At 40.1% G+C, this 12775-nt stretch overlaps 1 protein-coding gene across 1 annotated transcript in view; it reads right to left on the bottom strand.

The window, feature by feature from the left end:
• Positions 1-5912: 5912 nt before the first annotated feature.
• Positions 5913-12775, bottom strand: part of COL1A2 (collagen type I alpha 2 chain) — a 36304-nt gene continuing 29441 nt past the window's right edge. The window contains exons 41-52 of the mRNA XM_059712335.1: positions 12602-12709; positions 11834-11941; positions 11384-11437; positions 11193-11300; positions 10996-11049; positions 10295-10402; positions 9771-9824; positions 9332-9439; positions 8774-9032; positions 8445-8629; positions 7475-7717; positions 5913-6375 (exon numbers count right to left, since the gene is read on the bottom strand). Coding sequence (XP_059568318.1) covers positions 6229-6375; positions 7475-7717; positions 8445-8629; positions 8774-9032; positions 9332-9439; positions 9771-9824; positions 10295-10402; positions 10996-11049; positions 11193-11300; positions 11384-11437; positions 11834-11941; positions 12602-12709 — 1536 coding nt within the window. The 3' untranslated portion in view covers positions 5913-6228. The remainder of the gene's footprint in view (positions 6376-7474; positions 7718-8444; positions 8630-8773; positions 9033-9331; positions 9440-9770; positions 9825-10294; positions 10403-10995; positions 11050-11192; positions 11301-11383; positions 11438-11833; positions 11942-12601; positions 12710-12775) is intronic.

Genomic DNA, 12775 nt, shown 5'->3' with positions numbered 1-12775 from the left:
CCTTTTTATTGGATTATGGAAGACTCACTAAAATTTGGCCCTTCGCTGGATCCTATTTGCTGTTGGAGAAATTGAAGTATAATGGAATCGAAATGAAATGAAATGGAATGGTAGGCCCCTGCTGTCAGAGAATATAGTTCTCGTGGAAAGGTGGATACTTCCCTTAGCTATGGAGTTAATGGCCGTCAGAGGAGAGCTCGCCTCGTGGGGGTAATGTTAGCGATGGTGCTGGGTATCTATTCTCCACCCAGTTCTGATCCTGACAATCCTGTGGGTCGTGGCATCATCATCCCCATTTTATAGGTGAGGAAACTGTGGAGGCAGGATTCAAATCCAGATATCTCTGCTCCCTAAGCCTCTGTTCTCTCTGTCCCCATCTTCTTGTCTCTGTTTCACATCATCTCTAAAACCCCTTGCTTCAATCCCGAAGGGTAACTCCCAGCTTCTTGGGGCAACATTTATAGCGTTGGGCCGCTCTCCTCGCCCAAAAGTCCATTCTCCTTTTGAATTAAGTTTGCCTCCTCGTGGCTTCTACTTACTAGAAAGATATCAATGTTAGATTAGAGAGGGTGAGAACGAAAGGGAGCGCTGGCGACATGAAGGTAGGCCACCATGGAAGCTGAAGAGAAGGCTGCGTCTGGGCAGACAGGCAACAAGCACAGGAAGCTGTTCTATTTTCTCCTCCTAACATTGAACTTTCTCTCTGACGGAGTGCATGTGGCACTTTTGAAGGACTGGGGTGTTCTACTATCCAGTCAGCAGGGGGAGCAGTGAACTTGAAGCGACGTCCCATAAGGAGAGACAGGCCATCCCCTCAGCGCAGTGGTTTATGAGTGGGCGTTCTTATCCTGGCTGGCATTACTAGATTCCATTTAAAAAATTTCTCTCTCTTTTTTTTCATGCTGTTTATGGTTAATTAAGACATTGGACATCAAGAGCAATGCTGCACTCAGAAAAGTTATTCACTTTAGTGGTAAAATGCATTCTGTGTTTTTGAATTTATTTAAATATGTAGTGAATTGCAGTTTTAAGGATACCTTTCTAGAATTTAGTAGGATGGTTAATTCTGGCAAAAATTACTCTTATACTTAGGGCTCTGCTTCGGGGCAATCAGATGAGGAGGAGACATTTGGTTCTATGGGGTAGTTTGAGGGTCCCTGAAAAACATGTTCCAATGTTTGTCCTTCGAGCCTTTTATGGTGCCAGGAATTGCAATCCTTTTAGGTTAGGGCTTCTTAAAAACAAAACAAAACTAAACTAAAATATGCATATTTTACCTTAAAGGACCAACTCATTAGTCGATCTCCATGATTGTTTTTTCTTATTTGGAAAGGGTCAAAGAACAGGTGCATTTTGATTTTGCGAAGTACAAGGTTGGTTCATAAAATCTCTGCCAAGCCTTGTTAAAGGTTGGGACAGAGGACCCACAGCAGGGATGCGAACGAATGAAAGACAAACCTCTGCTTTAATTTGAGCCGGTGCCAGCTTGTTCTCTCAGGTCTTAGAGCAGGAGAAACAGCCTGTTCAGATGAGATATGAAAGTCAATAGATCAGAAAGGTCCAGAGTTTAATGAAGTGAGTGAAACTTCTTTAGGTTATCAGTTCATAACATATTTCAAGAAGAATGCACATAAACACAAACATAGCATTCTATTTCAAGATGCCCCCCCCCCCCCCGAAGTCCCTCACGAAATCCTGTTTAGAGCAGTAATCTCTAAAATGTGGGGTGGGGAGGTGTATGCACCCCAGGGTGGGTGCAAAATGATCCAATGGAGTATGGAATTTTCTCTTTTTATTTACTTTCTGCCTTGTAAACTTTTAATTCCGCATAGGTTTTATATTGCACATAGTATATGAGTACCATAGTACACCTATAACACGTGTATGTAAATAGTTCAACAAAACTAGTTGTAAGAGCTCACGTTTTTACTGATTGGGCAGCACGACTTAAAATTTATAGACTACCAATTTAGAGAGTGATGCTAATTAAATTATAGTCTCTTCTCTTCCTAAATTGGTGGGCCAAGGATAGGAGAGTTAATTAAGAGGTGACTCCTGTTGACAGAGTTTTTGACCTAATGATGAGGTAACATTCAGCCACACTTCACTAGGCTCTTTAACACCTACCCCATTTAACCGCCCCTCCCTCCCCCAAGATATGTGGAGTAGGTATGCTAATGGCAATGGTATGTTAACCAAATTCTCAGATAACTTAAGACACTTTCCCAAGGGTCCTTGGCTAGCCAGGGGTGGAGCTGGTGCTCTTAACCTTGGCTGCTGACCACAGATTATGTACTCGCTCCACTGAACCGCAGGGAGAAGTCAATCACTATGGGCTGTCTATGGCCCCTCTGCTGCAGTTACTGGTGCTCCCTGAGGACACCGAGTTGTTGAGTCCCTGGCTGATCGAGGCACAAGGATAGAACATATTTTCGCTACTTGATCAGAGGGCCAGGAAACTGAGCTAACAATTCAGCATTTACTCCCTGCCGTTGGTACTGTAATACCAAACATATTTCAAAACAGATAGAAAGGTCTGGAAGGGTTTAGATACATCTGTGTACAGAAAAGATTTATAATGGGTTATTAAATGGGAGTTTTGAGGCTGACTTCACGGGAAGTGCCAACCACTACTTTCTCCCAAATTTCCCCTGGTGCCACTGTCAAAGGCGAAGTACTCATCCAGATGGATTGTTGTTCTGACCCAAAACGACATTTCCAACTTTTCTTATATATAATCTAATTTCTGAACTTCCTTTTCAGTGATATTAAGTGGAATAGCATAAAAAAGACTTTTGGCATTAAAGATAATAAATGTGTTCAGCATTGCTCAGGTGTCTTTGCTCTTTGCCAGTGCATTAGCTATATTGATTTTAGAATTTTAAGTGACCCTTTTACCAGACTTGATTAATATCTCCTCCTTTCATCTCGGCTACCTTGCTCCTTTCCTCTCTCACGTGTGATGTTCTTCCACTTCACACAGGCACTAGCTAGACACAGCTGACCTTCACATGACCCAGGGTCAGAAAGATGTGAGGAGGGTCTCTCAGGCTTGGTGATTAGCCTCTACAGAGGCTATGCAAGGGTCAGACCTTCAGTACCTGGCCCAGGCCCTGGGAACACTTACAGTGGACCTCCTGGCTTGGTAAGCACCAGACTTTTACTATATGGCTTCCAGAGGAAAAGCGTTTAGGCAGACAGAGGGCTTGAAGGTGAAATGAGATATCTGGCAAGAACTGGCCAGCTCAATCCAAATATCACTGTTACTGCATGATGCTCAGGTTAATATCCTGAGATTCCCTCTCATTAATTAACAGTGCCCACTGCTATCCTCAGAGGACACTTTGTTGAAAATTGTGTTCACACATTATTTTATTCTCCCTCTGCAACTGAACTGAGAGATCCCTGAGAATGCTGCTGCCCTGAGGAGGTATGACTTTGTGCCCCCCTCCCCAGGGTCCCCAGAGTGTCTGGGACATGGTACATGATGACTCCTAGGCGAGGGTTTTCATTCCTTTTTAGAAAATAGGTGGGTGGGAGGTTGATGAGCCATCCCCTGGAGCTGCCACTCCCCAACCAGGATTTTTTTCATTTGTTGACTGCTTATTTCTTTTCATAATATTTTAAGAGTAAGTTTGTTGTAAATGATCAAAATAATATAACTGTATTATAGCATATTTGGAAAATTTAGGGATAAAAATTATTCTTGTCATTACTAGTTGAATGCACCTACTCCTTGGCATTTTAGATGTATTTTAATGTATTTCTGGAAGTGTACTTGAATATTATATTTTAAAGATTGTAACACTCCATTATAAACATTTTTCTTTTGCTTAATCATCCTCATAAATGTTATTGGGATACCAAAATGTGTTTCACTATTTTCATATTATCTTTTAGATGTATCATTATTTATTCATAATTAGTATATTTATTGGATATACCATCACTTGTTTCCTCTGTGTTATCTATCAGAAATACCATTGCTTATTTAACTGTTTTCTTGTAGTCTTAAACAGTGATTAAATAATTATTAGGTGACTGTTGGCTTAAGAAATCTACCTATTTGGATTCAGTTAAACAAATATCATTATTCTTATCATTTAGCATAGTATTTGGCTCATAGTTGGTACTCAATAAATGTTGGCTTTCTTCCTTCTTATCTTTCTCCACTCTTTATTCTATCGTATAGTTGTATCTTGTATTGTAAGCTTGGGGGCATAGCATATATTTAATCCAGAGCTTTCTAACTGGTTATCATGCAAGTTTGCCTTGACTATTTGCAATTACTAATTTGTGAGGAGTTACTAGTATTGTGACTCCAGAGGTTTAGCTTTCTTTATATTGTCTGTCCAGGTATATTGATTCATTTTGCTGGACATAAAATATTATAGCTATAAAGGATTTTGGAAATCACCTTAACCAAAGGTTTCCCAATTAGTGCACATCAGAATTTTTCCAGGTGTTTTCAGAATACTGATTCCTTACAAGTCTTCATTTGGTGGATGAGGACTGATAACCTGCTTTTTACTACACATCCCCATATTTGATTCAGGTAGCAGAAGAACCATAATTTGAAGTTATAATTTGGTTAGTAGACCTTGCTAACTTTTTAGAGTTAATGTTAGATTTCCATCATGTTCAGTTGCTTAAAAAACTAATTGAATCTTGAGATGACTTATAACAGGAGGCAAATATTATAATCACAATTATGTTCTGCAACAGGAAATAAGCTGTAAATGAATTTTAACATTTTACTTGACACATTACTATGTTTAAGTGTATTTAAGATGTCATTGAAAGGTGCAGGGAAGGAAAATGAATTTGATTTGGCAGGTAGGTGTTCATGGTACTATTATCCACAATTGTCTATGCTGATTGACAGCACACATATTGCCTCTTAACAGGCATTGTATTCAGTTGCATCAGATTTAAGTGTATGGCATTTTTTATGAATATTTGAAACTGTTTTAGTTGATAGTATTAATTGTGCATAGACCAACTTTCAGCCACTGTTTCAAAATGCTTAATGGATAATAACCCAAAAGGGTCTGTGGTCCTCTGCTTAGAATAAACTTGGGTCAACAATGCCATGTTGCTTAGGTATTATGTATTTTGAGTAGGACAAATGTGTAATAGTTCAGAGAAGGAATCTTCCCCATATTATAGATATAGAAACTGAAACTCAAAAAGGTGAAGTGCTCAAGGTCAATCAGCCAGAATTGGGGCTCAGATATCCTGGGCCCTTGTTCTCTGCTCTTTCTACCAAACCAAACTGCCCTTCTGCATAGTTTCTATCCAATAAGAAACACTCGGTCTAATGGCCGGTAGAGATGCCATAATCCATATTTATATTGCAAAGAGCATGGAAGCAAAGAATTTTAGTCAATATTTTCTTTTGGAAAACCAAACATGCTTTATTTCATTTTTCACAATTTATTTAAACATCTCACATATACAAAATAGGTACAATTTAATTTTTCTGCTTGTCTTGAGAAGCAAGGCTTCTTTGGAACCATGGGAGAGGATGAAAATGAGACTGGCAAAGAACAAATGCTGAATTTAAAGAAGAGGACAATGTTGGGCAAATGATCTGCATACTTTTATTCAGGGATAAGATGTAAATTACTGATGCAAAATCAAATGGAAAAAACACAATACAACTCAATACAGAGGAGTATCTTCTGAAATTCTTCTAGCACCATCAACACTTTTCAAGTATCTGAAATACTATTAATTAGCACCTTTGTATTTTGAACAAAACAAAACAAGTACCTCAGCTCATCTCTGTCTGGGCCAGCACCTAATGGTATGGATCACACTCACAGGAAAGTGTTTTGAGGTAGTTTAAACCATCGGAAGTTTGGGTTTTAAACTTCCCTCTGTGGAAGATATTCAAAAGCCACAAGTGGTGCACATGTTCATGGTTTTTATTTTTCAATTTTTATTTTGGTTTTCTTACAAAGGTTGACATTGTCCACAACAGGTGTAAGAGTGTTGAAAAAAAATCCAAATCTTTTGGGGAGGGGAGAGGGAGAGGGAATTAATGAAATCGTATTGCACAATGCTCTGATCAATCCTCCTTCTCTTTTGCCCGCAATTTAAGCAAATAGATGTGCAGAGGAAATGGAAGGATTCAGCTTTTAGTGAAAAAGGAAGAAAAAGAAATGGCAAAGAGAAAAAGTTGTTATTTTAGATTTCCTTTCTTTTAATTTAGGTTGAGGTCAATTATTTGAAACAGACTGGGCCAATGTCCAAACTGATTTCTTGGTCAGCACCACCGATGTCCAAAATTGCAATATCAAGGAAAGGCAGGCGAGATGGCTTATTTGTTTTGTATTCAATGATTGTCTTCCCCCATTCGTTTGTCTTTTTCTGTTACAAAAAAAGAGAGAGAAGAAAAAATATACATAAAGCAGCAATATTTTGGAATCTAACATCATCGAATCTTAGATATAAGAACTGCATTTTCACTTGTGTCATTCTGAAGACATGTGTCCCAGATCAACACATTCATCTTTGAAACAGAAGCATCGGGGGGTGTCTTTAGAGGGAGAGGCTTCCTACCGGTCTAATTAAAACAACAACAACATTGCAATACATGTTCCTAGTGATTTATGTCTACATCATCATTTTCAGGATGTGTGTGTGTCTGTGGGGGAGAGGGGAGTTGGAGAGTATTGCTATCAGTATATTTAAATTTTTCTTCCATTTATAGTATACTAGAAGCCCAGTGCACAATATTTGTGCACTGGGGGGGAGGGTCCCTCAGCCCGGCCTGAACCCTTTCACAGTCCGGGAGCCTGCGGGGGATGTCTGACTGACTAAGCAGGCAGTTGGACATCTTGAGCGCTGCCACGGAGGTGGGAGTGGCTCCCGCCATCTCGGCTGTGCTTGCCACAGCTTCTGGCTGAGCAGTGCTCCCCCTGTGGGAGTGCACTGACCACCAGGGGGCAGCTCCTGCATGGAGTGTCTGCCTCTGGTGGTCAGTGTGCGTCATAGCAATGGGTTGTTCTGCCATTTAGTCGATTTGCATATTAGCCTTTTATTATATAGGATTATAGGGAAAGCATGAAAAAATTTAAATGTAGGCCATGTTAGCAAGTAAAATAACATACATGTAACTATAAATTATAGCTTGGGTCCTTTAAACCTCAAGTAATTTTAAGTTAGGGGCATAAATTATCATTTAAGAAAAGAGAAGAAACTAATACAAAAAAACAACAACTAATATATGGACATAGTATATATTTCAGTATTTCAGAGAATTTCAGAAGGCAAGAAGGATCTGATAAGAATACTCTGGATTTAACATCTGAATTTAAATAAATAAATTCATGTAAAATGATTAAATAAGTTAGGCCACTCATTTATCTGTTTACTTTGCTTACGTTTCTAAATTAGGACCCCCCCACCCACCCCGCGCCCCTCAGGTAAGTCCTATTCACTATTCCCATATTTCACTTTTACTTACAGAGCAGCCGTCTACAAGAACAGTGTAGGTGAACCTGCTGTTGCCCTCGGAAACAAGTTCAACATCATTGGAGCCTTGCAGAATGACAGACTTCTTCAGGTTGCCAGTCTCATCATCCATGTATGCAATGCTATTCTTGCAGTGGTAGGTGATGTTTTGAGAGGCATGGTTAGCCAGCAGGCGCATGAAGGCAAGTTGGGTAGCCATTTCCTTGGTTGTCACTCCTTCAACATTGTATTCAAACTACAGAGAATAAGATGGACATTCCAATTAAGTGGAGAGGGACTTGGATACTAAGAGTCGATTTGGAAAAAAATAGTCTGGTATAGGGAAAAACAATGAAGTCAGATTTGAACCTTAAGAATAAGGAAATTTTACTTTCTTATTTCAAAAAAATATTTATTGTTGAAAGTATTACATATGGCCCCTCTTTTCTCCCACTGGCCATTAAAGGAAACAGAATCCACTTGTCTTTGAAGTATCAGTTACCTAGAAGGGCCTTGGGAACAACCCGGCTGAGGCTAGGTCATCTCAGAAAGGTACCTCTTTCAGACAAGCCTTTTTGTGTATGTTTCTTATTTACAATAAAAGAGCAGAGATCGAAATTTGGATCTCGTTCTTTTTCTGTGATTCCCACCAGCAGGCATTCAATAAAATCAGTGAAAAGGTTAATTAAAAATTTAAATAAGCACATATGCTCAAAATACACATGCATGGTCAGGACACCTTCATATTAAATGACATTAGTCAGTTTCTCCAGTGATTATCAGTTAAGTTACATGTGAGTAAAAACTTTGAATTGTATGGATATGTTCAATCAATATGTCTTTAATGTGTAACTCAAGATAGAACTGGAATCCCCAAAAGAGCAGGTTCTTTTAATAAGTCCATTCCAGTAAAGGATTGAAAAACAAACAATCCTAACAAAATATTGTTTAGCAAGGGAAGGAATGTTTGTGGGATTCCTCACCTGGGTTCCACCATTGATAGTTTCTCCTAACCAGATGTGCTTCTTGGTCTTGGAACTTCTGTACCCGTTCTTGACTGGGATGTTCTCAGGTTGAGCCCGGATGCAGGTTTCACCAGTAGAGAAATCGCAGTATACTTTGATAGCATCCATAGTGCATCCTTGGTTAGGGTCAATCCAGTAGTAACCTTTAAGAAAAAAAACAAGACCCGGACCATAAAACCTCTTGCTGAGGTTTTACTTTTCATTCTAAGTATCAGTGGGAACTGATTTTGAAAAGCCCAACTTGTGAGAAGGGTCATTCTGACTCATTCAGGCTCATCTTGACCTACCACTGCTCCACTCTGGGTGGCTGAGTCTCAAGTCACGGCATGTGCGAGCTGGGTTCTTCCTAGAGCCTTCGGGAGTAAGAAGGGTCTCAATCTGGTTGTTGAGAGATTTCAGAGTGGCATCAACTTCATAATCCTTGGGTCTGAGAGAAGGCGGTGAACGAGGCTGGTCAGCCCTGTAGAAGTCTCCATCAAAACCAAAGTCATAACCACCACCACTTATGCCAGGAGGCCCGGGAGGGCCAGGGGGACCAGGAGGACCCTGCAAAGGTGAAAGTGAGAAAGAGGAGGCTCACTGAGAGACATCAATGGCAGCAGGTTTTCAGATGGGCATCACACAGAAGTATGTTTTAATAAGTAAAAAAAGAATCAGATTTATGTAAATAAACAACTTGCTCCCAGGCATACATGCAGGGATGGACTTAAGCAACTCATTATATACAGACCACTTTTAGATATTTTAGAAAACATGGAACTGGGAGACTAATGTGTTGACATAATTATCTTGGTTTAGTCTTTAGGCCAGTGATGCTCTTTATTCTTTCCCCAAATAATACTTACAGCAGGACCTTGGCTACCCTGAGTGCCACGAATGCCAGCAGGTCCGACCACACCAGGATGTCCATTGCGACCATCTTTGCCAGGAGGGCCAGAAGGACCAGCAGGGCCCTAGGGAAGAAGGACTTTGTGAGCCAGTGAAACCCCCCTAAGAGAGCAAAGGCCTGGGACTCTCTACCTTCTATGCAGTGGTTCTTAACCTTCTGGCCCTTTAAATACAGTTCCTCATGTTGTGACGCAACCATAAAATTATTTTCGTTGCTACTTCATAACTGTAATGTTGCTACTGTTATGAATCGTAATGTAAATATCTGATATGCAGGATGGTCTTAGGCGACCCCTGTGAAAGGGTCGTTCGACCGCCAAAGGGGTCACGACCCACAGGTTGAGAACCGCTGTATAGGCTCTATTTCAGAGATAGATGTCTCTTAGAGTTACCTACCCTGGGGCCAGCAGGACCCACAGTGCCAGGAGCACCTTGATCACCATGATGACCCTTTAAAGAGAGAACAGGAAAATCACATTTTCAGAACACATGTCAATAAATAGATTTTTAAAAACTGAATGGAAAACTTTAGTTCCAATGAACTCTGGATTGAGAAAATTGAAAATGTAAAATGGGGCTCTTTTCTCCCATTATGTCTATTATATTCAATTTTTTTTTCTGCAAACTATTTCAGCAGTGCAATATTAGTCATTCCTCTAATTACATTTACTTTAAGTGAGGTTGAAGGACATTGTTGCCAGGAGATTTTAATACATGTGTATTTTTATCTCCCTTAACCCTCACCTTTTCACGGTGGAATGAAACAGTATTATCTCCAAGAGATGAAGTTAGCCAGAGAATGGTAAATGACTATGAGGCAGGACATTTTAGAATAATACCAGTGAAAATCTAAGGAAGATCATTTTGGGTTGAAGGCCTTTAAGATCTGCATAGATACTGGATGTCCTCATTTTACTTACAGCAAGACCAGGAAGACCTTGCAATCCATTGTGCCCCTTTAAGCCAGGAAGACCTCTGGGCCCCTTCTCACCAGGCTCTCCCTTATCACCTCGAATACCTTGTGCGCCCTGCAGAGAAAGAGTAGGACATATAGGACATTCACCTTTTTAGAAAAATGACACTTTCTTCTCAACAAATACTGTTGAATCTCTTTACAAAGGAAACTCAAGACATGCAAAGGTCTAAAAGGCATGTGTATGCTACTCCCATCTCAATCTGCTTTAGTTGAGCTGTCTGTAATGTTGGCTATATCTTCATGATTATTTAGTACAAACAAGCAGAAGAGATTTGAAATTGTGATTTAAAAGCTATTTGTAACAATTCTCACATTAGTAAAATGGCTGTAATGTCACAAATTATTTTAGTGCAATAGGTTTGCACAATGGTTTTCACAGGCAGTGAAATACATCTGTGTTGAAAATGAAAAAATTATTTTAAATGGATAGCTTTTCAGTTACTATCATTGCTATAAATGTAAACACCTGAAAAGTAATAAATAAATAAATAAATAAATCAAAATAAAAGCTATTTATTAACAATTCTCAACAGGGACTAAATTAAAAAAAAAAAGTCTAGCCTATTTATTATTATTTTTTTTTAATGGACAGTCTAGATTTCTCTTAAATGTTCATTTGTAAAGAAATCTTCACTATGTACATACACTAGGACCTCTTGGACCAACGGCACCGGTGGGACCAACAGAACCAGCAGGACCCTGTGAATTGGAAAAGAAAAACACAAGTTATTAGCATGCCCAAGATTGTCCTCCCCGGCCCCTCTCAGGTTCCCAAGTGTGGGGCAGTCAGAAGTAAAGCCTATGAGGATGACAGCATTAAGGAACTGGTATTTACAACTTACAGGTTCACCACGGTTTCCATGTTTTCCAGTGGGACCCACAGGGCCATGAGGACCAGGTGCACCCACAGTGCCAACAGGACCAGCGTTGCCAGGGTAACCACGGTCTCCCTACCAAAGGCAAAATGAAGCTTAGCATCTTGCCTGCAGTTTAGTCACTTTTAAATGAGGGGAAGATGAAGAGGTATACCAACCTTGTGTCCAGGTTGACCATCACGGCCTGGGGGACCATCACTCCCAGGGTTGCCCTGTGAAGACACCACACCAACAAAGGCACTTAATGAGCTCTGTAGCCCACCAGCCCCTTTAGTTCAGCTATTCTGCCTTCATCACTCCCAGAACTCAATAGTGAAAACCCTTTCAGACTGTTAAAAATAGGAACAACACCGTGCCAACCTAGATTTTTTTAGAAGTGTTTTCTTAATATTTTGGCCAGCTTTGAAGTATTGTATACTATTTAAAGACCTACCCTGCATCCCAAGTAATTTATTTTTTATTTTCAATACTAGGAGTGGTCAGTATATGTAGAAATTACTGACACCATGTTTAGAAACTTGGAACAAGGGGACCTCAGGGCAGGATATAAAGCTGCACACAATGAAATATTGCCAGGTTTTATTTTACAAACCAAGTGTTGAACTCACATCACGGCCAGCTTCACCAGGAGCACCGTTAACTCCAGGACTACCCACAGCACCAGGGGGACCACGGGCCCCAGGTGGACCGGCAATGCCAAGAGGACCAGGCTCACCCTAAAAAGGCAGAGAAGACAAAATAGCATTTCTCTCATTGAACAGAGTGCCAATCCTCCCTTCCCAGAACTACCCTAGCCAGGCGTTTTCAGCTTAAAGAAAGAATGACAATGAATAGGCTATAAAATGGTAAGAACTGTCACCCTGACCGTTCTCCTACACACTTAAGATGCCTGGCTCTATGTAGTTTTGGAATGTCCTCTGTATTCGGTGAGCCTACTTTCATCTGCTAGCCCAAATGAAATGAATTCATAAAGTTGAGAGAGTTTATGGAGATGAGATGGTTCCTAGTTGCTGTCACGTCTAAGGTTTAATGGGATGATTCAGAACTTTCAGAGTTTCATTCTTCCCACAGGATAAATGATGCTAGCATTTCATATTGCAGAGGAGTAAATGCAATTAGAGCTTATGTCATTCTTAAGCATGTAAAAAGAACAAAAATCATTCTGCATAATGTTAAGCTGTGTCTTTATTGCATGTGTCTAAGTAAGGTGGTATTAAAGCTTCTTGGAGAAGTGACATGTGATCTGAATAAAGGAAATGCCATGAATAAAATATCTTAAGTGGAGTTATTCAGTGATCAATCTGTCACATTTGAAGTGGCAGCTTTTAAAATCTTTTATTATGTTAATGAGAATAAGAATCGTGTCAAACACTCACCACAGATCCGGAAACACCTGGTAGACCACGTTCACCTCTAGAGCCTGGGAGACCCAGAATACCAGGAGCACCAAGAAGACCCTGAGGACCTGGGGTGCCAGGAGGTCCCTGAACAAGATGAAGAAGACTGAGTGTTACTGTAAAGACCATAGCTGATAACAGGTTGGCTTGAGG

This window comes from Myotis daubentonii, chromosome 10 (assembly GCF_963259705.1).
Source record: "Myotis daubentonii chromosome 10, mMyoDau2.1, whole genome shotgun sequence".
Taxonomy (NCBI): domain Eukaryota; kingdom Metazoa; phylum Chordata; class Mammalia; order Chiroptera; family Vespertilionidae; genus Myotis; species Myotis daubentonii.
The sequence above is the reverse complement of the archived record's forward strand: the minus strand, read 5'-3'. Positions and strand labels throughout refer to the sequence as shown.